Genomic DNA, 23,440 nt, shown 5'->3' on the forward strand with positions numbered 1-23,440 from the left:
TCTCGCGGCGTAGTGAGACGCTGCGACGCATCTCAGTAGTGCGCAAGGCCCGAGCAGCCGAGTTGTGTTGGCTAGGCGATGGATTAAAAATCCGTGGTGTTAGAGTGTTTGGTGAGAAAGTATCCGTGAAATAAAATATCTACGGACTCGCAAGAAATCCCTGTGAACAGTTAAACCACCCCTAGGATATAATATTCATGTGGTCAGTGAAGTGACGGATTACTGGGCTGTTCTCACACAAAAGTAAGTAACAACTCCCTAATTGTGGTGATAATAACCCGTGTGATTGTCGGATGGGATGCGGCGAGTCGCGACGTTAAAAATGGCCGTTCCTTCATTTACTGGTGTTTTTTCTTCGCCCGACGATTGATTAAGAGAAACGAACGACCATTGGGAGCCCGGAAATCCCTCCCCCCAAAATCGGAAATTGTTCCACATAAATCCCTCTCGAGGTGCTCGTCGTCGGTCCTGGGCATTCTCCGGGCGAAAATAAATCACTCCGCGACAAGGGGAACCGGAAAATCACCTGAAAAATAAGAGGGCCGCTGACATTGAAGTCGATTACCTGAATTTTATCATTTGCAATGGGGGAAAAGTAGCGGCGATTCACCTGTCAAGCCGCACTGTCCCGCCGGTGACCCAATTCTCCGTTTCTATTCCATTGATGTACCATTGTTGTATCCCCCGATAACAAGTTAGGAGATCTATAACGTTTTGAGGGCTTTTCCAAGGGTGAATTGACATTTATTTGAGTTTATTCCGGCTTGATAAGGTCTTATTGGTGAATTTTCTGGAAAGAAAAAATTTCTGCCTTATCGGCCTGCCCTAATAAAAACTAAAAGGACAAATTCTGGAGAACGGCAGAGTGAATTTTCGAAATTTTTTGACAGTTCCAAGTTTTTTTTTCAGCTACAGAATGAGCTCCGACTTATCAAAATCGTATCATTTAGTCACGAAATATTGAAGATCAAGGACTACCATATCTCCATTTACATATCTGAATTTCCAATGAAGTGGTTCACGTTTTCTTAATCTCTGAATTATCTTTATAACTAAAGATATGGAGAAAAATATCATAAAATCCATTTTGTGGGCAATTTTATGATCGACAAAAAGGGTCTGAACATATTTCCTCCAAAACCCACTCATTATCGAGATCATTCCGTTTCCCGGTTGATTATTGATTTCGTCCCCAACAAACAGGAATTATTCTCAGCCAATTTCGAACTTGACACTCATCAATGAGACATTATCACGAGCTATTATTGTCGATGATATAACCACATTATAAATTCTCCCTTGAAATTTGAGGTCGGGCTATCACTGGCCCCTCTCCGAGGGCTCTAATTAAACGATCAAATCCATTAAAAAACTGTTTGGTCGTTTTTTCTTTGTGGGAGATGGTGTGTTTTTATCATCTGACGGTTGTGTTTGACAGATGAATGTCTACGTGGCCCCTCCCATGGCCCAGAGGTTACTCACAATCCCAGAATTTCCGGGCGAAAGTCAAGATGTTTACTATTACGTCAGGCTACGTGTCTCGATTGCTTATTCCAATTCTGGAATTAATGAATAGAGAGAGAGGGGGATCATCATTAACGGTATTTTAACGCTCCTTTCGTTCTCAATGATCACTGACGAAATTTTTCGTCAATCACTTTGCCTTTGTTCAGCGATAACGACTGAATTTTGTCATAAAGATTAGACGGAACAATTTTTTTTCTGATAGTCTTGACAATAAATTTGTGATTATCATTTCTGGAAGAAATCGCGTTATCTATGGGAGATAGCAAAATTTACGTTGAGACATTCTTTGTAACGAATGTCACAAGCTACAAAAAACTATTTCGCACAAATTTTGATATTCCTCGTAGGTAATGCGATATTTGCGAAAAACTAATGTTGAAACCCACCAGCTACCAGTAATTTAAAGACTCGTCATTGGGAAACACCTCGTTATTTATGAGGAATAGAGAAATTTTTAAGACAAATCTTTCTGTTGCTCTTAACATTCACTACGATATTGGCTCTCACAAAAATTTTGCTACCTCCCCCAGTGTCAGACATATTCGTCAAAAACTAAAATAAATGATGACTCACCACATGCTTTTACAAGTGTTTCAAAGATTACTTTCAAAGATTCCAGTAAAATCCCGACATCCATGAGAGGCAGTAAAATTTGTATAAAAAACTTTTTTGAGGAGAATTTCAAAAGTTATAATAAAATATTTGTACAAATTTTTTCTTCTCTCGTCGTTCTGAAGATACCGTTCAAGAGAAAACGAATTTGAATGAATTGATCTATTGTTAGACATTGATTTCATTTTTTAGTTCAGCGAACAAAACAATATAAACAATTCAGGTTTTTTTTCTGAGGGAAATATTATGTGGAACGGTAAATGAAGAGGGAGATGGGTACTCGTGTGAGGAAATGAGGGCGTGTGCTCGGGAAACCGTGAACATTATAGTAAACATGTACCAGAGCGAGTCAATACGATAATTAAAAAATCACTAACTCAAGAACTTGTGGGCTTTCAACATTTTTCTTCCCTTTTTTTTTAATGGCCATTTTTTCCTGCGAACTCCTCGTCCGAGGGCGAAAAGTACAATTTCAAAGGAAAAAGGATTTTCCTCCCTTTGCTCCTAATTTACTAAAATTATCCATGCGTGGGAAAAAGGGCTTTTCTACACATTTATACCTCGAAATTCGAAAATCGATGAGTAGAGCCCCTTCACTCGTGGGTAAAACGAAAGAGGAGTATTTTATGGGAAATTCGTCAGCCCCCAACGCTAATTTCTAAATATAAAACTCCTTTGCCTCCCCTAGGGCGATCTAATTTATCCGTGAGCTGAAAAACTTTCATGTGTAGACAACTTAAATAATTACACAGTGCCAGGGACGATAGAAAGGGAAGCATCAGTGTAATTCATTACGGAATGAAGATATCTGTTGAATTATCTTGGCGATCATGTGAGGGTCCATCACGATACGACGTTGTGATAACGGATGGATAATAGATGATGACATCCGACATTGGTATTTAATTAATTAGTTTTCATTACAAAAACCTTTTTCCGGTTTGCCATCGATTACGTGATGAATGCATTTTTGTGTATTCAGGAGTCACGTTTCTCATCGCAATATTACATTACTCCACTTTCAAATGATTTTTTTTATTTCAAGGTCTTGGTGAAATGTCCTCTGACATGAGCCACTGGGAAATATTGAGGGCAACGAGTTAATTTAATTCCTATGGTTAATTTATGTTGTTGATAACGGAAAAACGAAACAGTGGCCGTTACATTTTCAAGTTTCTCGCAGGTCGAAAATAAAAATCATAAAAATAACGTCATTTATTTCTCCTCCATTTTTTTAATCACTTTCCATACAATTTTTAAGCCTTACCCCACCCTCTACTTCCGGTTCATTTATAAAATTCAGTTCTATTTCTCGTTGTTAATGACACAATATTAATCCAGGATTTAGTTCATTCTTATTTTCACTTAATTCTCAACAACCACTGGAGCAGACTAACTTCCGAGCCGTTAGATTAACGCAAATGCGGACGTGACGTAGGTGTCTGTTACGTGTACAAAAGGGCGATTTGTCTGTGTCCCTCACGATTAATTTCTTTCTCCAATTTTTTTTTCCATTCAAATTCATTCTCCTTCGAGTATCGCTTTAATTTCGTATCGTGTACTTTGATCGAGTTAAAAATTGTAATTGGGGGCGTTGCCTTGGGCCAAGAAGGTCAGCCGAATGCCTCAGTCTGAGGCGACCCTTTACCCTCCTCTTGTTCTCCTTCTTCATCGTTCAAGGAGCCAACGGATTCGGTTAATGACCCCTAAACCGTGCTCCAATACCATTTCACTCAGTGATTGAGAAATCCACAATTCAGATGATTATTGCCTATCTACTTGATTGACGTTTTGTAAATTAATTTCATAGTGAGATTTTTTTTATTGCGTGAACATTGTAGTTTGTCATATAACCATAATCTCTATGCCACCTGGCTCTTTAACGTCTACGTAATGACCATGCCAGCAATCAGTTAATAATTCGCCCCATCATCTCCATCTACACTAAAAATATATATCGCAACGTCCCAACCACTAATTATCAATTCTGATTCGTGTCTGCAATTAAATAATTCATTCTACTTGAATTTTCACTCGTCTTCTACTTTCATAGATCTCATTAACTTCAATTCCTGCTTTAAATTGGATTCACTTTTATTTTTTAACTAATTTCAACTAAATAATTCCTTGTGACAATTTTTATGGACATGTGCTTTCGGTCATGATTTATGAATTTCCTCATTGTTCTGGCCCCTTCAGCCAGACCATTACCAAAGTATTTCCACCGTCCGTTACATTGACGATTAAAAATGGTTTAAAAAAACAGTCGAGCGGAAGCAGTGTGCGGCAGGTGTATGTGATGACAGCAGGGAATGAAGTTGAGGTCTCTTTGAATGCCGGTAAATACGTACACAGTGTTGGGGGATTTGGTTTTTTTCATCGCTGGTTATGTGTGTTGTACGGCGCCGCATTGACTGCACTGAAAAATCAATAGTCGTGGGTAACTGTGTGCGTGTGTCTTGTATCACCTTGATACTCCAGAACAGAGGAAGCGGACTTTTGGTCGGGATGTCAGGTTTATCAATCGCCATAATTTTTATGTTCTTCGAATTCATATTTTGGTTTTTTGAGAATATCTTCAAATTGGGGGGAGAGAGCGAAATTTTCCCCTAGACCCTTTTTCTAGGTGAGAAAATTTCCCACAAAAAAATTATTGGTGACAATCTCGTTATCTCCATTCCTTTCAGAGATGTTCAACAAAAATGAAACTTGAGAGAAAGTCGATTCATCCGGTTTTCTAAATATGGATGTTGACATTGTTTTTTTTAAATATCTCGGAATGTATTAGAAATAGCGAAATTTTCGTCATAACTTGGTTTGTAGCTGTTGAAATTGTCCACAAAAAATACTTGACACTAATTTTTCTGTGATCACTCTCTGTCGAGATATTTGAATAATGAGAAAGCTCCTCCCCGTGACTGAAAAAATTGCGCAAAAAATTCAAACAAATTTCGTTCCAACACTGGACAAATATTTACAACATTATCTGGGTTAGAGGGACAGAGCTTAGTCTCTGCAAATATCATTCTAGTTATAACTGAGGTGTTAAACCTCCACACCCACACGCTCTATTATCCATCAATGTAGTTTATCAAAAGAGAATCTCGGGGTCACTCACACCCTTGATTAATTACCCACCATCGTAGATTTTTTTATCAACCGGCAATGATATACAACTGAAGCTATTCTTTTTTTTTCAACAATGAAGGCCCCGCTATTTCATGAATGAAAATTCTTGGAGACCGCGCCTACGCAATGAGTGCAATGAATTTAGATCAATTACTGGTGACGTCACAAATTAATGCACCCGGTCATTCGTTCACTTCACGTCCAATGACGATTACCGAGGAGTTTATAGCATTCTTCTCCTTTTCTAAGACAATGAGATACACGTTCCCTTCCTAGAGGGCGTAACGCTATGAATTACAATGTGAATGACACTGGTCGATCCCGTAAGGTTCAGGTATTTCTTGGAAAAATAGGTACATAAAGGCAATTTGTAATCCACTACCTTTTCCTACAATTTCTCAGATTTACTTTTCAAGTTATTAATGATTGAGTTCGCTTATTTATTTACTATTAATATTAATGGTAATCATACACATCCTATAGGAATACTAGATAAACGTAGTCATTTATGTTCTTCGAATGAAAAACCTAAAATTTCACTGCAAGTAGTTTTAGTCCAAAATATTGAATCGTTTTTTAATGTCCCTATAGATTGCATTCTATCGGATTTGATTCGATGGTAATTTACGGTCTAATGAATTCTTCAGAAGTTTTTTATATTTAAGAAAAAAATGAGGACATGAGAACATTGATGATTTAATTTTTTGTCAAGTTTCTCCTTGATGTCGTCTCCACTACTTCAAGTAGCAAATGTCATGTAGAGATTTTCCATCTAATTTGTGATTTTTCTGGACAATTTTTCAATATGTGGAACACTTCAATCACCAATCCCGGAACATTGAATTACCCAGATCTCTACATCTTTCACTCCTTTTTAGTAAATCCACCTCAGTGAAGTTTTCCTTGGTAAATAAAAATAATTCAGCCATCCAAGAGACTCTGAAAAATTACATTTAATGCTTGAGAGTCATTTTGACTGGCTGAAAGAGACAAGAGGTCCATTCAGTACCAGAAGAGCAGCAAATCATGATAACGAGGTGAACTCGAACTGATAGTTCTTTGTTATCTAAAAATGAAAGATGTGAGCACAAACTGCGCTGTTAAAAATTCTCGGAATAATAGAGTACAGTGGGAAAATCGGTAAACATAGTTCTACATGAATTTAAGTCCTCTTAATGAATTAATTATACACAGTTTTGTCATTGGAATTTTTCAATTAAATAAATTCGCTCTAGTTCTTCATCGAGTCTAGGAAGTTATAGAATGAAACTTCTTAAATCATCGATATTTCCTGATCAAGGCGATTGGAATGAGTCAGAGTTTATTTAAAGACAGAAAAAATACCTCCAAACCTGCACACAGCCACTAATTATTATAAACAAGTCACAAGCTTAAATTTATCGTCTTTCAGTACCGCAAATGCTTTTGGTTTTCTAAAATTCCAATGTTTATCTGTTCTCTGAGGGATTTATCATGTGCAACAAATCTCATAAAGAGGCTTTTAAAAATTTTTATTAGATTTTCCACTGAAATTTCTAAGCAATAATGTCATTCTAAATTGAACTCGCCTCAAATCCACACAAAACTCGGAATATTCTAGGTCAGCATGAAAACAGAATCGTCAAGGTGTTTGAACCTGCTCGTGGACCCATGAAAATCGATTGTTAAAACGTGAAAGTTGGCACCGAGACATTTATAACAGTACCTCCACGATAATTCTCAAGGAACAATACCCAAGCTCGAATGTTTTTAATAGCCGACCAGCACGTAAATATATATATATCCATATATCTCTCGTGATATCATACGAGTGACGTAATCCACGAATGATGATGATGATGCTAGTGAGAATGCTGACTGGAGTGCCCCCCACGCTATTATAAGTGCCTCAATACTCTTCTTTGACGAAACAACCTCGCCCCGTTGTAAAACTGTTCTTTCCGTATAATAACTGTATAATATAACAATGTTAAAAATTTTCCCGTACAATTGCTAATTTTATTTTATATTCCGTGGAAAATCAGGAAGAATTTTCAAGTCATTCGACTCTTATTTTTTTTATTCCAGACCAGCAATTTTTTCATCAGTTTCATCTTCGAGACTTTCCACTTTCGAGATCTTTCGAGATATTTCTCTTGAAGAGAAATAATTTATTGAAGGCATTTTTCATATTTTTCAACTTCACTGCTAAGAGGTCAAGATACAAAGTTTTTCTTGCATTACATCAATTTTTTTTCACCCTTATGGCCTCTTAAAAAATAATGCTGAGCCTGAATTGCTCATAAAGAATTGATTACTCTGCTGCAAACGGTTTCCGTTGGTATAAAAATAGAAATATGAATAATTCATGTGTCGAGACGAATGAAAAACACTGATTGAAGATGATGACATAACAGAGATTCAAGAGAAGGACGGTGATAAAGAATTAATAAGATTAAATGTAAATATTCATTCTTTTCAGGAGCGCCCTTCCTCACAGGGTTTAATCAACAAGAGATTGAGCTGTTGGTCAGATTAGCACAATGACGACCGACATCTCAGTGGTGCGTACGGGATGGGATCCTACGCTACAACAGGAGATTGTCGACGAGTACGAATACGATGGAGGAAATTCGAGTTCAAGATTATTCGAACGATCGCGAATCAAGGCGTTAGCCGGTAAGTTTATCACGTCAAAGTTGGTTATGGAAAGAGGGAAGTTGGGCCACATCCGATGATAGGATTTCTTTAGGAATTGTTGGGAGTTGTCGTGAGCTTTCAGAAGTCTGGAGAACGTTCGGGAGACTGCTATCCTTTTTATTTTTCTTCGTTAGGCGAAATTGTTGAAGGGTTGCGATGAGTTTTAGATTCTCAGTGAGTGAATCGTTGGAGGGGTATTACGATAAAGTTGTTGAAGATTTGAGAGGTGAATTAATTATTTCTTATATTAATTTTTCACGGTTTCTTAGTCTGTATGAACACTCTGGTCTAGATAATTTTTATTTATAAAAATGGATTTTTAGACACCTTTTGAATCAAATGAGGTTAATAAAACAGGAAAAAAATAGATCAGAGAACGCATAAACAGGGAATGAACCTCGTGATCCATTTTTTCCAGGTGAACGTGAAACAGTACAAAAGAAAACATTTCAAAAATGGGTCAATTCCCATTTAGTCCGTTGCTCCTGTCGAATAGGCGATCTTTACGTCGACCTTCGCGACGGAAAAATGCTGATAAAACTCCTTGAAATTCTCTCCGGTGAGCGTCTCCCCCGTCCAACAAAAGGCAAAATGAGAATTCACTGCCTTGAAAATGTGGATAAAGCCCTGCAGTTTCTTCGAGAGCAGCGTGTACATCTGGAGAACATGGGTTCCCACGACATTGTGGATGGAAATCCTCGGTTGTCCCTCGGTCTCATCTGGACAATAATCCTTCGTTTCCAGATCCAAGACATTACCATCAAGGAAACACCCAATCAAGAGACTAAATCCGCAAAGGATGCCTTGTTACTCTGGTGCCAGATGAAAACAGCTGGCTATCACAACGTTAATGTCAGAAATTTTACGACTTCCTGGCGAGACGGATTGGCATTCAATGCTATTATTCACAAACATCGTCCCGATTTGATTCAATTCGACAGACTATCAAGGTCAAATGCAATCTACAACTTGAACAATGCATTCAATGTCGCTGAGGACAAACTTGGTCTCACAAAGCTCCTCGATGCTGAGGACATATTCGTTGATCATCCTGATGAAAAATCAATTATCACTTACGTCGTGACCTACTATCACTCCTTCTCGAAGATGAAGCAGGACACTGTTCATGGTAAGCGTATTGGCAAGGTAGTGGGTATAGCAATGGAGAATGATCGGATGATTCACGAGTATGAGAGCATGACAAGTGATCTCCTGCGTTGGATCGAGGGAACCATTGAGGCCCTAGGGGATAGAAACTTTGCTAACTCCCTGGTGGGAGTTCAATCACAGCTGTCACAGTTCTCCAATTACAGAACAATCGAGAAGCCACCGAAGTTCGTGGAAAAGGGTAATCTAGAAGTGCTTTTGTTCACCCTTCAGTCGAAGATGAGGGCCAACAATCAGAAGCCCTATTTACCAAAAGAAGGAAAGATGATATCTGATATCAATAAGGCCTGGGAGAGACTCGAGAAGGCCGAGCACGAGCGAGAGCTTGCTCTTCGTGAAGAACTCATACGCCAGGAGAAGCTTGAACAGTTGGCAGCGAGATTCAATAGAAAGGCGAGCATGAGGGAGACTTGGTTATCTGAGAACCAGAGACTTGTTTCCCAGGATAACTTTGGATTTGACCTTGCTGCGGTGGAAGCAGCTGCTAAGAAACACGAAGCCATTGAAACAGATATATTTGCTTATGAAGAACGAGTTCAGGCTGTCATGGCCGTGTCTCAAGAGTTAGAAGCTGAGAACTATCACGATATTCTGAAGATCAATGAGAGGAAGGTGAATGTCCTTCGTCTCTGGAATTATCTCCTCGAACTCCTCAGAGCTAGAAGAATGAGACTAGAACTGTCCCTTCAGCTTCAACAGAACTTCCAGGAGATGCTGTACATATTGGATAGCATGGAGGAACTCAAGCAGAGACTTTTAACTGATGACTATGGTAAGCATTTGATGGGAGTGGAGGATCTGCTGCAGAAGCACTCACTTGTGGAAGCCGATATAAATGTCCTTGGCGAACGTGTGAAGGCAGTCGTCCAGCAGAGCCAGAGATTCCTGGAACCAGGGGAGGACTATCGTCCCTGTGATCCGGCGATAATCGTTGAGCGTGTACAGCAGCTTGAGGATGCTTACTCAGAGCTAGTTCGTCTTGCTGTTGAACGTCGAGCTAGACTCGAGGAATCCAGAAAGCTCTGGCAATTCTACTGGGATATGGCTGACGAGGAGAACTGGATTAAGGAGAAGGAGCAAATTGTTTCCACTGGAGACATTGGTCACGACCTCACGACAATTAATCTTCTGTTATCCAAGCACAAGGCATTGGAGAATGAGATACAATCCCATGACGCACAACTCATGTCAGTGGCTGCTATTGGTGATGAGCTCGTTCGTCAAGAGCACTTCGGTTCACGCAGCATTCAAGAAAGACTCAAGGAGATTCTCTCCATGTGGAATCACCTGCTGGATTTGGCCGCCTTCAGGCGTAAGCGTCTGGAGGAAGCCGTTGATTTCCATCAACTTTTCGCTGATGCTGATGACATCGACATCTGGATGCTGGATACATTGAGACTTGTCTCGTCTGAAGATGTCGGTAGGGATGAGGCTAATGTTCAGTCACTTTTGAAAAAGCACAAGGATGTTACTGATGAGCTAAAGAACTACGCTGCAACCATCGAACAACTTCATCAACAGGCGTCTGGCCTTGGTGAGCACGATGCTAAATCTCCGGAAGTACTTGAAAGACTCGCATCTATCGATTCTCGTTACAAGGAACTACTGGAGCTTGCTAAACTACGAAAACAGAGACTCCTGGATGCATTGTCATTATACAAGCTCTTTAGTGAGTCTGACGGTGTTGAGCAGTGGATTGGTGAGAAAAATCGTATGTTGGATACAATGGTACCAGCCAAGGATATCGAGGATGTGGAGATAATGAAGCATCGTTATGATGGCTTTGAGAAAGAGATGAATTCTAATGCATCGAGAGTTGCTGTTGTCAATCAACTTGCTAGACAGCTTCTACACGTTGAACATCCCAACTCGACGGAAATTGTCAAGCGTCAGAATGAGCTCAATCAGAAATGGGCCGATTTGAGAGAGAAGGCTGAGGGTAAACGTGAGGCACTTAATTCAGCACATGGTGTCCAGACATTCCACATTGAGTGTCGTGAGACTGTCTCCTGGATTGAAGATAAGAAGAGAATTCTTCAGCAGACTGATAGCCTGGAGATGGATCTTACTGGGGTCATGACCCTTCAGAGAAGACTCAGCGGCATGGAGAGAGATTTGGCTGCCATTCAGGCAAAGCTGGATGCCCTGGAGAAAGAGGCGCAGTCCATTGAGCAAGAGCATCCTGAGGAGGCTGCTTTGATTCGTGAGAGAATTACTCAAATTCAAACCATATGGGAGGAGCTCACTCAGATGCTCAAGGAACGTGATGCCAAGCTCGAGGAGGCTGGCGATCTTCATAGATTCCTTCGTGATCTCGATCACTTCCAGACTTGGCTCACCAAGACTCAAACTGATGTCGCCAGTGAGGACACACCAACCAGTCTCGCTGACGCTGAAAAACTTCTCACTCAGCATCAAAACATCAAGGAGGAAATTGATAACTATACTGATGATTACACCAAGATGATGGAGTACGGTGAGAGATTGACTGCTGAGGCTGGAGATGGAGATACTCAGTACATGTTCCTTCGTGAACGTCTTAATGCCCTGAAGATGGGATGGGAGGAATTGCACCAGATGTGGGCAAACAGGCAAAACTTACTATCAAATTCTCTCAATCTTCAGGTGTTTGATCGTGACGCAAGGCAGGCTGAAGTCCTCTTGTCACAGCAGGAGCATCATCTCGCCAAGGACGAGACCCCCTCGAACTTCGAGCAAGCTGAGAACATGATAAAACGTCATGAGGCCTTCATGACCACAATGGACGCTAACGACGAGAAAATTAACTCAGTCGTTCAATTTGCGGCTAGACTCGTTGATGAGGGCCACTTTGCAGCCGATAAAGTGAAGAAGAAGGCTGAGAATATCAACGATAGGAGAAATATCAATCATGAGAAGGCTAATCAGCTGATGGAGAAGCTGAGAGATCAGCTACAGCTACAAATGTTCCTCCAGGACTGCGAAGAACTTGGTGAATGGGTGCAGGAGAAGCACATAACAGCACAGGACGAGACGTACAGAAGTGCGAAGACAGTTCACAGCAAGTGGACTCGCCATCAAGCCTTCGAGGCTGAAATAGCAAGTAACAAGGATCGTTTGGAGCAACTGCAACGCGCTGCTGAAGAACTCATCAGCCAGAAGCCCGAGCTCACTGACGTCATCAAGCCCAAAGTATCTGAACTTGCTGATCAGTTTGAGGAACTCGAAACAACAACTCACGATAAGGGAGAACGTCTGTTCGATGCTAATCGCGAAGTTCTCATCCACCAGACCTGCGATGACATTGACTCCTGGATGAATGAGCTTGAGAAGCAGATTGAGAGCACTGATACTGGATCAGATCTTGCATCTGTCAACATTCTCATGCAGAAGCAGCAGATGATCGAGACCCAGATGGCGGTGAAGGCTCGTCAAGTGACTGAATTGGATAAGCAAGCTGAGCATCTCCAACGTACAACTCCAGATGATAAAATGGAAGAGATCAAATTCAAGAAGGAGAAGGTCGCACAACGATTCGCCCAGCTCAAAGAGCCCCTCGTCGATCGTCAACGACAGCTGGAGAAGAAGAAGGAAGCCTTCCAGTTCCGTCGTGATGTTGAGGATGAGAAACTCTGGATCGCCGAGAAGATGCCACAGGCAACAAGTACAGAGTACGGAAATTCTCTGTTCAACGTGCACATGCTGAAGAAGAAGAACCAGTCCCTCCGAACAGAGATTGAGAATCACGAGCCAAGGATCAACGCTGTTTGCAACAATGGCCAGAAATTAATAGACGAGGGTCACGAGGCCACTCCAGAATTCCAACGTCTCATTTCCGAGCTTAACGAGAAGTGGCGTGAACTGAAGGAAGCTATCGGTGATCGCAACAAGCACTTGTTGCAGAATGAAAAAGCCCAGCAGTACTTCTTTGATTCGACAGAAGCTGAATCCTGGATGAGTGAACAAGAGCTTTACATGATGGTTGAGGATCGTGGAAAGGACGAGATCTCTGCCCAGAACTTGATGAAGAAGCACGAGTCCTTGGAGCATGCTGTTGAGGACTATGCAGAGACCATCAGGCAGCTTGGCGAGACAGCTCGACAATTGATCAACGATCAGCATCCGCTGGCCGATCAGATAGCTGTAAAGCAATCCCAGGTTGATAAACTATATGCTGGACTGAAGGACCTCGCAGGGGAGAGACGAGCAAAACTCGATGAAGCTCTACAACTCTTCATGCTGAACCGCGAGGTCGATGATTTGGAGCAGTGGATCAATGAGCGAGAACTGGTGGCTGGTAGCCAGGAGCTCGGCCAGGACTACGACCATGTGACACTTCTCTGGGAGAGATTCAAGGAGTTTGCCAGGGATACCGAGACCATTGGCTCAGAGAGAGTAGCTGCTGTGAATGGTATTGCTGATTCACTGATTGCAACAGGACACTCTGATGCTGCCACTATTGCAGAATGGAAGGACGGGCTCAACGAGGTCTGGCAAGATCTTCTTGAGCTCATTGAGACAAGGACACAGATGCTGGCGGCCAGTCGGGAACTGCACAAGTTCTTCCATGATTGTAAGGACGTTCTTGGAAGGATCTTGGAGAAGCAAAACGCAATGTCTGATGAGCTTGGACGTGATGCTGGATCTGTCTCGGCACTTCAACGTAAACATGGAAATTTCATTCAGGATCTATCGACACTGCAGAATCAGGTGACGCAAATTCAAGAGGAGTCGTCTAAGTTGCAGGCCAGTTATGCTGGTGACAAGGCCAGTGAGATTACTAACAGGGAGGCTGAGGTGGTAGCAGCTTGGAATAATCTCCAGGCACTTTGTGAGGGACGAAAAGCCAAGCTTGAGGACACCGGGGATCTCTTTAGATTCTTTAATATGGTCAGGACACTCATGATATGGATGGACGATGTCATCAGACAGATGAATACTTCGGAAAAGCCCAGAGATGTTTCCGGGGTTGAGTTGTTGATGAATAATCATCAGAGTTTGAAGGCTGAAATTGATACCAGGGAGGATAATCTGCTGACGTGCATCAATCTAGGAAAGGATTTGTTGGCCAGAAATCATTATGCCAGCTCGCAGATTAAGGAAAAATTGACAGCCCTGACTGATCACAGAAATGCATTGTTGCATCGATGGGAGGAACGCTGGGAGAATCTTCAGTTGATTTTGGAAGTCTATCAGTTTGCTAGGGATGCTGCTGTTGCTGAGGCCTGGCTTATTGCTCAGGAGCCGTATCTCATGAGTCAGGAGTTGGGGCACACTATTGATGAAGTCGAGAATCTCATCAAGAAACACGAGGCATTCGAGAAATCGGCAGCTGCACAGGAGGAACGTTTCAGTGCCTTGGAACGACTTACCACGGTATTTATCCAAGGGATGGGGTGCATGATGTTTTGGTGATGGTTTTCCATTGTTGTGGTTTTTCATGTTCCCGGACAAAACCTTGTTGAAAAAGATCCTTCAATTGAATAGTTGAATATTGTTTTATTTAAATGTTGTCCGGGAACTTTGTTTTTTAAAAAACAGCTCGGTAGTAGGATTTTTGACGCTAGTTAGTGTAATTTATTGGTCGATAGATTAATAAGTGTGAACGTGGGAGGAGTGAAATGGGAGATTTTTTTGACCTTTGATATTAAACACTAAACAACTATGAATCCCTATTCAGCACTTGAGAAGATAATTAATTATTTAACTCCACCACTTCATTCCTCCTCCAATTAATTGGCTTCAATATTAATCCTGATGTATGTTGTTGGTACTTCGTGATACTCTCGGTTGTCCTAGCCCGAGAGGATGCATGGTAGTGACTTCTCGCTGAGCATGCCGGTGATGGAACTGACACGAAATCACACCATTCCTAAAATTCACCCCCCAATCTCTAAAATAACCCTCACCATTCCCAAGAAAAGGGTCCGTCCTCTTGAAGCAATCGTGCACGATATTATCCTCGGCTCGGATCGTTTTTACACACCGGTGAGAGTTCGCCGACGAGAGTCAACGTCCACCGGGACGAGGCTCCCGGGAAACGATCACTCTGAATCTCGACCAAGATCTTTCCTCTGGGACTCCAATTGGAGCCGACATAACTCTGTTCTCTCCAGTGCTGACTCCGTTAGTATAAAATCTCATGATAATTCCGTCTTTGAGGAGAGCCCTGACGAGGAGATCGTGCAGAAAATTGAAACTAGTAAAATTTGTAAATATGAAAATCCGATGTTCAGCAAGATGAATGGATTTTGATTGAAGAGTTTCGAGAAAAACCGTTTCAGTATTAAAAACCTATTTCTTGATTTTTTATAAATATTTGACTTTCATTACATTTTTGGTACTACATAAGTAAGATTTTAGAGATAATTTTCTTGATTATTGAAGAGACGGATCCTTTTTCCTTTTGCATATTCCTAAAACAATCTAAAAGGTGAGTTTTTCCACTGGGCTTTATGTGTTTCAACCAAAATATTGTGCCTGTATGATGATCATAATTTGCTACAGCATTGTGGTGCATTAATTTCGAACAAAAATATTGAAATGAAGAGGAATCCACCGCTTATTTCACTGCTCATTTAATGAGAATTACATTTTGCTGATTTGCATTTCTTAATTTCCAAATCTGATTATTGATGAATAGTCAATAATCAAATTGAATCGTCTAATCTCATCAACTTCTATGAATAATCTTCTAGTTCGAGCTGAAAGAATTGAAGAGACGAGAGCAAGAACGTGAGGAGGAGGAGAGACGCAAGAAGGAGGAAGCAGCAGCAGCTGAGGCAGCAAGATTGGCTAAAGCCACACCAGTAACGAGTCCGGATGAACCCACGAGTGAACGGTACTTATTCCCAATCAATCAATCTTATCTATAAACCACGAGAGATTCTTCAATCTATTTTTTTTTATGGCGAACAATTGAGACTAAAAAAATGCCTGAATGATTATTCAATTAATTATTTTTCCGCAGAGCCGAAGCAGACGGTGTGACGAGTGGTGAACGCGGAGACGACGATCACGGTAAGACATCTTGCATTATCATTTTCATTAGTATTAACACTGCGTTCGTAATGATCAATAAGTTGCACGTCTGGGTACGACGCTGAGTAAAGAATTGTTGAAAGAAATATGAATATCAAGAGACAAAAAATCAAGAGTCTTCTTGCCAATATTTAACGAAAGAATTTATTTGATTTGGTTTTGTTTGACATTCTCTTCTAGAGTGAATGATTTCCAAATTTTCGAGGTGTTAATTTAAAAATTATTTTGTTAAACATTGAAAGAATTTTTTTTTTCGTATCTGGGATAAACAGAATGAAACTCTCAATCAATCATAATCAGAACTAACGTAAATAACTCTAAAAATGCTGAATAGCATGAAAAAGCTACTAAGCGCACGTCTGTTTCTCCAATCACTCCACATGTCTCTCTCAAATCCTGATAAATCCATCATTAATTCCTCGTGCACCCCAAAAATGCGGCACGGAAATGCACAAACGCAGTGGCAATGCGTAAGGCTTCTACACGAACACCGCCATCCCAAGAAAAGCCCAAGGAAGGTGAGTGTTCGGTGAAGTTAAAACAACTCATGTTTATTCATTGAATTCGTAATCTTTGGGTCACTTGTACTTACACGAGGAGGAAAAACATCGATGCGTGACTAATATAAATTTTTGTGTCTATCAAGTGGAAAAGATATTTATCTTTTATATTAACTCTTCCTTAAAATTGATGAGAATAATTTATACTTCGAATTATCAAACTTCAAAATTATCTTTGAAAGTTGATAATCGACGTATGACTCTTAGGGAGTGTCAGGACGCTTAAGAATATTTTTTCCTCTCAATGTAAAAATCACTGTAAACATTTGCACGTTTCCCTGGCATTCTCCGACAGGCGCTGACATCACTGAACCAATGATGCCATTTTTTTTTCTATGATCCTGTATTACTAACATTTTTACATCTCAATTAAAAATTGTCGCATGACTCTTTGTGCTTGTAAACGCCTAGTTTATCAACTAGAGAGGCTATATTCAGTGAAACTGAGCTTCTAGGTCAAGGTAAGATCGCATGTTTCCTCTTCTCATACATGTCATCATAATAATTCGTGATTTTGAGTTTCCATTTTCCCAGCATTTGGATATAAAAACTTGTTTTGAATTTCTGTTTTTATATTCTGACTGTAGTTAATTGAATTTAATTTTCTTGCATGGAAATGTTGTATTGGTATTGGTGTAGTGCATGATAAGCGGCCCGAACGACTCACCATACCTGGCGAGACCAAGGGACCATCTGTTACTCCAACAACTCCAAAATCCCGTGTCTCGGTACCGTCGACCCCAACAAGTAAGTGCACAATTTGAGAATGAAAATTTGGTCATAAATTAATCGATTAATTTGAGAAATTTTTAATTATGGAATTATAGAAACTCATGCGAATTTATTTTTCAAATTAATTACACGGAAAGAATATTATTTATTTGTCGTTGTGAGAACATAGAAATGGTTCACATGAAGAGTAAAATGCAGGATCACACCATCTACATTTATCCTGAAAATAGATAGGCTAAGCGGGATTGAATTTAAAAAAAAATATGAAATCCGGCATCTGGGTCATTGTGAGATTGACGAAAAGAGTTTTGTGAGAATTTAGGAGAAGCAGTTTAGTAAAAATTGGATCAACGTTTTGATGTTCTCATGGCGACTTTGAATTTTATATTCTCTTCATATTGCAATACGCTTCCAAATGGTTATTTGGCACATCATTCCATCACTTATTATTTCATATTATTTTTGCCATATTAATTATATTCATGATAAATTTAGTCAGATAAATTTTCTATGCGGGATTAGAAAGTCAATTACTCTAAAAAATTTACTTGAACTGAAAACTCCCCTAAATATCGAAATACAATCAAAAGGCGGTGAAACAATTCTACTCCTTTTTATCCTCATCGAATTCTGGATCGATTTCCCCAGCTTCAGTCTTCTGCGGCCGCATGGGGCATATGGTTCCATACTTATCAACAAACTGACAGGCTTGAATCACCCTGAGAGTCTCGTCCACTGATCTGGGTATCGCCATGTCCGTTATGGACATATGTCTGATGTTCTGTTCTCTGTCAATTACGAAAACCGCTTTTGCGGAGACCCCTAATTCCGTTTCAAGGACTCCATAGCGTTTTGAGATCCTCTGGTTTTTGTCCGCTAACAGCGGGATGTTCATTTCTCCTATGCCACCCTGCTTTCTGGGAATCGTTACCCAGGCCAAGTGGGTATACTGAGAGTCCGTTGAAATTGCTATGATTTCAGCATCTGATAGAAAATTGGGGAGGTTCAACGACTTTTTTATTATTTTACAAGTTTTCGATATATTTTTACGTTCAATGAATCGCTCCAGTGATCAAAAACTGTTGAAAATACCTAAATCTTGAAATTCTTCAGCCCTATCACTGAATTGTATCAACTCAGTCGGGCAGACAATGCTGAAATCAGACGGATAAAATACCATGACCAAATATTTTCCGGAAAAATCTCTAATCGTCAGATTAACAATTTTCGTATCATGCACTGCCGGGCCACTCCAGAAGGGCGCTGTCCTCATCAGAAGGGGAATCTTTCTGAAATTTATCACCACTTGCTCCTCGCAGCCCTCCTCACATGGTAATTCACTCATTTCCATTGGAAAAAATAAAGAAATTCTCAAAAAGAATAAAATCACAAAATAAAAATTCTTCTCCGTTGAAAAAAAAAGAGATAAATGGTTTCACTGCTGTTCAATTGTTTCAATTTTCGTGATTTTCTCCTTTACTATTTATCGTTTTCTTTTAGTTTTATCTGTAAAAAAATTTGCATGCGCATGTAGCACGCCAAAAAAATAAAAAACATCCTCTATAGAATGCCAACAAAACTCTGGGAGCGGCGATAACACGACTAAAATCGTCAACCGAAAAATTATAAAAATAGGCTTGTAAGTAGAATTGTAATTGAACTGTGTGTTATCCACTGATAAGCTCCAAAGGGTAGCGGCTCGGAGTCTGGTACCCTGAAACGTAAGGAGAGAAGTCGCAGCAAGTCGCCATTCAGAAGTTTCCGATGGAAAAAATCACCAAAATCACCGAGTTTAGATCGTAGCGGTGTGAGCGATGATGAGCATAGTTTTCACGGTAAGTTAGTAGCCTAAGGGAATGTGCGAATGCTATTGCTGTCAGCTCAGTAATGCTTTGAACGTGAACGATATTGTCTTGAGTTGATTAGCATGCTGATTAGACAATTAATTGAGGGGCGATGTGGTGGAATGTGGGGAGATGATTTTTTCAGCATTAATGAGACAGAAATTTGACAGGTAGAATTGAGATGATCAAAGTAAAATTGTCAACAGCCTGATTTTTCAAGAGGTTCTTGTGCTAAATATGGCAGTTCTTTATATTCCACCACACAATTACCCATTTATGAAATATTACTGGCTTAATAAAATTTGTCACGTCATTAAAAATGAATTGATCGTGCAGTATTACAGGTATCAGAGGAGGCGAGGCTGCTTGAGTTGAAATTATTTGTCTAGAAGGAAAAACTAGATAAAATTATTCCATCGATGACTCCGTTAGGGAATCTAGATTTAGTGATGCTTGATGAATTATCGAGCGCAGGACTCAGTATTTCCATGTTTAATTGTCTGATGATTTCGCAGAAGCTAGAAGCCCATCTGATGATGAATACGAGGGCACATTATCACGTAAACACGAGTGGGAGAGCACGACGAAGAAAGCGTCAAATCGCTCATGGGATAAAGTGTACATGGTCATAAGAGGACAAACTCTGGTGGCTTATAAGGACCTGAAGAGTTGTAAATCATCTCCAGACCAGACTTACAAGGGTGAGGCGCCTTTTGATCTTCGAAGCGCTACTATTGTCGTTGCCAGCGATTATACGAAGAAGAAACATGTCTTCCGGGTGAAGTGAGTACTGTAGACTTTACCAGAATCGAGTTATTTTTAATATTGCAGGAATTTTAAAATCCAATTGAATAAGTTGAGGTTTTTTTTCATGTACGATAACCCTCTTATTTATAATAATGATCCAATGACTGGTGAAGCATTTTTAACCCTTTCGTTTGCGGTTTCAGGTCACAAGGTGGATCAGACTTCCTGTTCCAAGCTAAAGACGACACTGAGATGAATGAATGGGTGGCAGTTTTAAATCAGGCGGCCCAGGGAACATCAGGTGCTAGCACGTCCAGGGCACACACCCTTCCAGCACCTACACAAGCTGAGACAAAACGACGCAGCTTCTTCACTCTCAAGAAAAAGTAAGCATTACTCCTTATCGAATAGTCAATAAATTGAATCATCGAACGTCAATGGGAATTACTCCTCTGACGTTCGCTTTCTGCTGCTAATTTCGCGAACTCTTCGTACTGTACTGGCAAATCATGAGTTAGGATTATCTTCAAAAAATCAAAGCATATTATATAAAAATCATCTTCACATGCATCCGCATTCGATCATTGCATATTCTTTAACCATATATTTTTAGAAAAGCCAAAAAGTAGAAAGCGATAAGCCAATAATTCAGAACACAATTGGAACAACATTTTCATGCGGTGAGTCGCATATGGTACAAGTTTTTAGCTTGTAATCGTCGTATTTATGCACGAAATTAAGCTGAAGAAATCCCACTTTAATGTCATTTGTTTATCTTATTTTTTATTGATTATGTTTATAATATTAATTTTATCCTAGCTTCACAAAATTTCATTCTTTTTCTCAAACATGTATGGAAAAATTCATCAGAAGTATTTATAAAACTTTATGAGATTTTCTAAAATCTGCAATATTTACCAGTTTTTTTGAATATAAATACGTATGAACGAAATTTCACTACTTGGAATTTTTTTCTCCAGCTTTTCTACTTTTGTAGTGGAACTCTTTTAAAGATTAGAAAAGAATACACAATTCAATTGACACATTTGGTGTTTGAAAATAGTTGAAACAAATGGAGTAGAGACTCTAGTGTGGTCTGCACCAAACTGTGAAGATGGTCGAGTAAATAATTCCCACCGATTTTAATTTTTCTGGACGACAGAGTGATAAATAAATTGAAAGAATAGAAGTACAATAAAATTTTCAAAGCAAAGGGTTGCACCTTCTCATTGAATTTCTTTCATATAGTGCCGTATTAAAAAAAACAATTGGAAAAAAAAACAAATAGTGAAATAAATCAAATAAATTAAAATGAAATTCTAGATCTTTATTATCTCTCAATAGTGTTGACTGATGATGCAAAAGGAATGTTCTTCCAATTGTGAATGCGGAATGACGTGACATATTGAGGCGTTTCTGAGGTGTTCGACTAATGAACTCTCTAATGACAGTGGTGGTCACGATCGAGTCTAGGTGCCTGAATTAGCCATTCATTTTTTTGTTTATTCATCTAGTTGTCTTTTGTAGACGTCTGCATCATTAGTTCATTGTTCATCACTTTCACCACATCTGCTTAATCATCGTTTAGTTTATTTCTGCTTACGCCTGTGTCATTAACCGTCATTATAAACCTTATCATTTCATCATTAGGATTTGCAAAGTCAAATTTCCAAAGTATATTTCAAACATATTTGTGAGATTGCTGAGAGGATCCGAGGATATTGTTAATCATTTTCCCAAAATTCTCTTCATTCATTTTTCAAGAAGATAATGAGAAGAAAAAGAAATACCAATTCCAAAATTGAGACACTCACTCACAGGATAATTTTAATTTCTAGCTAAATTGGAGGAGTGGAGCTGCAAAAAAAAAATCTCGCATAAAAGCGAAAGAATCCACCAGAATGTGTCCTACTGGTGGTCCACCCACAAGATATTTAAAACCGAGGAAAGAAGAATTTTGTTCGTCATCTGACGAAAGCTGTTTTAATAAAACGCATTCGATAAAGAAGAAGAAATCTTGAACGTTCAGGCCATAGGAGTCCCGAGAATCAATCGAGCGTCAGATAACCAATGAAAACAGATTAATCCGACGTTTCACTGACTTTCAGGCTGTCTGCAATATCGCTAAAATAGGAAAAAGAGATATGTAACATTCAATGGTCCCAGGTGAGCCCTGTCGATTCTCCTTTAATTGATTTCTCCATTAGTGTTCTCATGATTAAATAATGAATGATTATTTTTGAAAACTGATATTTGTCTCTTGTACAAGGTACGATTATTTTCATTGCAAGAGAATTTTCGATAAACGAATGGATAAAAGTGTTTTGATATTCACATGACATATCGGTATTCATCGATAGTAATGACTCGTTTTGCTATTGAAAATTTACATTTTGTATTTGAATTTTATTAATTTATCAGGGGGTATGCACAGGGTGTTTTCAATCAACGCACAACATGTACCAGAGCCCCTGAATAAGAGAGGCTGAATAAAAATGGTTAAAACACCCTGAATTGTTTTTCTTACGAATGCTGAACATAATTTATAAAAAAAAAATTTTATAAATTCAGTTATTGATTTACTTTTGATTGTGCGAAGTTCGAGGTTAGCGTTCTGATGACTGCCATATATTTTAGGGATTGTGCTCACCTGGGATGGGAATTTATTATATTAAAAGAGTAGCTTTTAACGAATGTTATAGAATGCTATTTGCCCGATGGCATAAAAAGTCGTATTTGAAGTGGTAAAAAATTGAAATTAAATTGAAATATTGAATATTGTAATAATGAGAGTTGTCTCCTCCTTGCGATCATTAAGTATATAATGTGAAAATCATACAAAACGATTTTTAAGGGTGAATTTGGGGGGAATATGAGGCATACAACAACAGAGTAGATTTCAAATGTTTTGATTCTGGTATTATTACGATTGGGAGTAGTTTCTGGCGAAAATGTCTTCAGATATATTTTGTAGTTTTGCAACTTCTCTACAACAAATATCTGGCGACATGTTCCCTTAGACCCACTCCCTTCGGAGGTAATACTAATCTTAATAAAAATGTTAAATTTTACTCTGCAGACATTTTCTCCCTCTAGCCCCTAATCAATAATTAATTCTCTCGAACTCGAAGGATTTGTCGAATCAATATCCCCCAAACATAATTTAATAACAAATCAGTATCACGCGAGCCTCCGAATAAACAAATTGCAAGCTCTTCACTGCAATTTTCTTACGATTTAAATAAACAAAAACAATTAAAGCTTATGAGCTACATCTAAATATTTTCAAAATGTTAATTATCTTTCTTTTGTAGTATTTATCACGTGCATACTGTTTTATTTTATAGGAACATAAGATGAAAGAAAATATTAAGTAAAATTCTTTACTCTGATGACAAAACTATGATGATTGTTTTATTTTAA

General features: G+C 39.2%; 2 protein-coding genes and 1 long non-coding RNA gene across 15 annotated transcripts; 1 reads left to right on the plus strand and 2 right to left on the minus strand.

Moving 5' to 3' along the window:
- Positions 1-17: 17 nt before the first annotated feature.
- Beta-spec (beta Spectrin) lies at positions 18-23,420 on the plus strand. Of its 12 annotated transcripts, XM_064122242.1 has the most exons (11): positions 21-243; positions 7,730-7,926; positions 8,366-14,469; positions 15,792-15,934; positions 16,064-16,113; positions 16,596-16,652; positions 17,334-17,441; positions 19,109-19,261; positions 19,786-20,053; positions 20,221-20,403; positions 21,856-23,420. In XM_064122242.1, exons 2-11 carry the CDS (start codon positions 7,791-7,793, stop codon positions 21,857-21,859), a joined length of 7,206 nt encoding a protein of 2,401 aa, XP_063978312.1. In that variant the 5' UTR covers positions 21-243; positions 7,730-7,790; the 3' UTR covers positions 21,860-23,420. The 12 variants fall into 12 exon arrangements, 11 of the variants coding, with proteins under 11 accessions (XP_063978319.1, XP_063978320.1, XP_063978322.1 ...); XM_064122244.1 differs by lacking the exon at positions 19,109-19,261; XM_064122243.1 differs by lacking the exon at positions 16,596-16,652 and having other exon boundaries at positions 22-243.
- LOC135163112 (uncharacterized) lies at positions 3,168-7,225 on the minus strand. Of its 2 annotated transcripts, none has more exons than XR_010299066.1 (3): positions 6,837-7,225; positions 6,278-6,334; positions 3,168-6,207 (listed from the first exon to the last, which is right to left on the minus strand). It is a non-coding gene; the product is annotated as an uncharacterized LOC135163112 (long non-coding RNA). The 2 variants fall into 2 exon arrangements; XR_010299067.1 differs by having other exon boundaries at positions 6,613-7,225.
- Positions 17,531-19,091, minus strand: LOC135163109 (peroxiredoxin 2-like). The gene is made up of 2 exons (XM_064122306.1): positions 18,519-19,091; positions 17,531-18,410 (listed from the first exon to the last, which is right to left on the minus strand). The coding sequence occupies exons 1-2, from the start codon at positions 18,775-18,777 to the stop codon at positions 18,031-18,033; spliced, it is 639 nt and encodes a 212-aa protein (XP_063978376.1). The 5' UTR covers positions 18,778-19,091; the 3' UTR covers positions 17,531-18,030.
- Positions 23,421-23,440: the final 20 nt, after the last annotated feature.

The sequence above is a fragment of the Diachasmimorpha longicaudata genome, chromosome 5 (assembly GCF_034640455.1).
Source record: "Diachasmimorpha longicaudata isolate KC_UGA_2023 chromosome 5, iyDiaLong2, whole genome shotgun sequence".
NCBI lineage: Eukaryota > Metazoa > Arthropoda > Insecta > Hymenoptera > Braconidae > Diachasmimorpha > Diachasmimorpha longicaudata.

What these genes read in the sequence shown, in the direction of transcription:
- Beta-spec (XM_064122242.1), top strand. Translation starts at nt 7,791, where the DNA reads ATGACGACCGACATCTCAGTGGTGCGTACGGGATGGGATCCTACGCTA. An exon ending in ACGCGGAGACGACGATCACG is followed by an intron (nt 16,114 to 16,595) that starts GTAAGACATCTT and finishes GCACAAACGCAG; the next exon opens with TGGCAATGCGTAAGGCTTCT. An exon ending in AAACATGTCTTCCGGGTGAA is followed by an intron (nt 20,054 to 20,220) that starts GTGAGTACTGTA and finishes TTGCGGTTTCAG; the next exon opens with GTCACAAGGTGGATCAGACT.
- LOC135163109 (XM_064122306.1), bottom strand. Translation starts at nt 18,777, where the DNA reads ATGGAAATGAGTGAATTACCATGTGAGGAGGGCTGCGAGGAGCAAGTG. An exon ending in TGAAGAATTTCAAGATTTAG is followed by an intron (nt 18,411 to 18,518) that starts GTATTTTCAACA and finishes ATTTTCTATCAG; the next exon opens with ATGCTGAAATCATAGCAATT.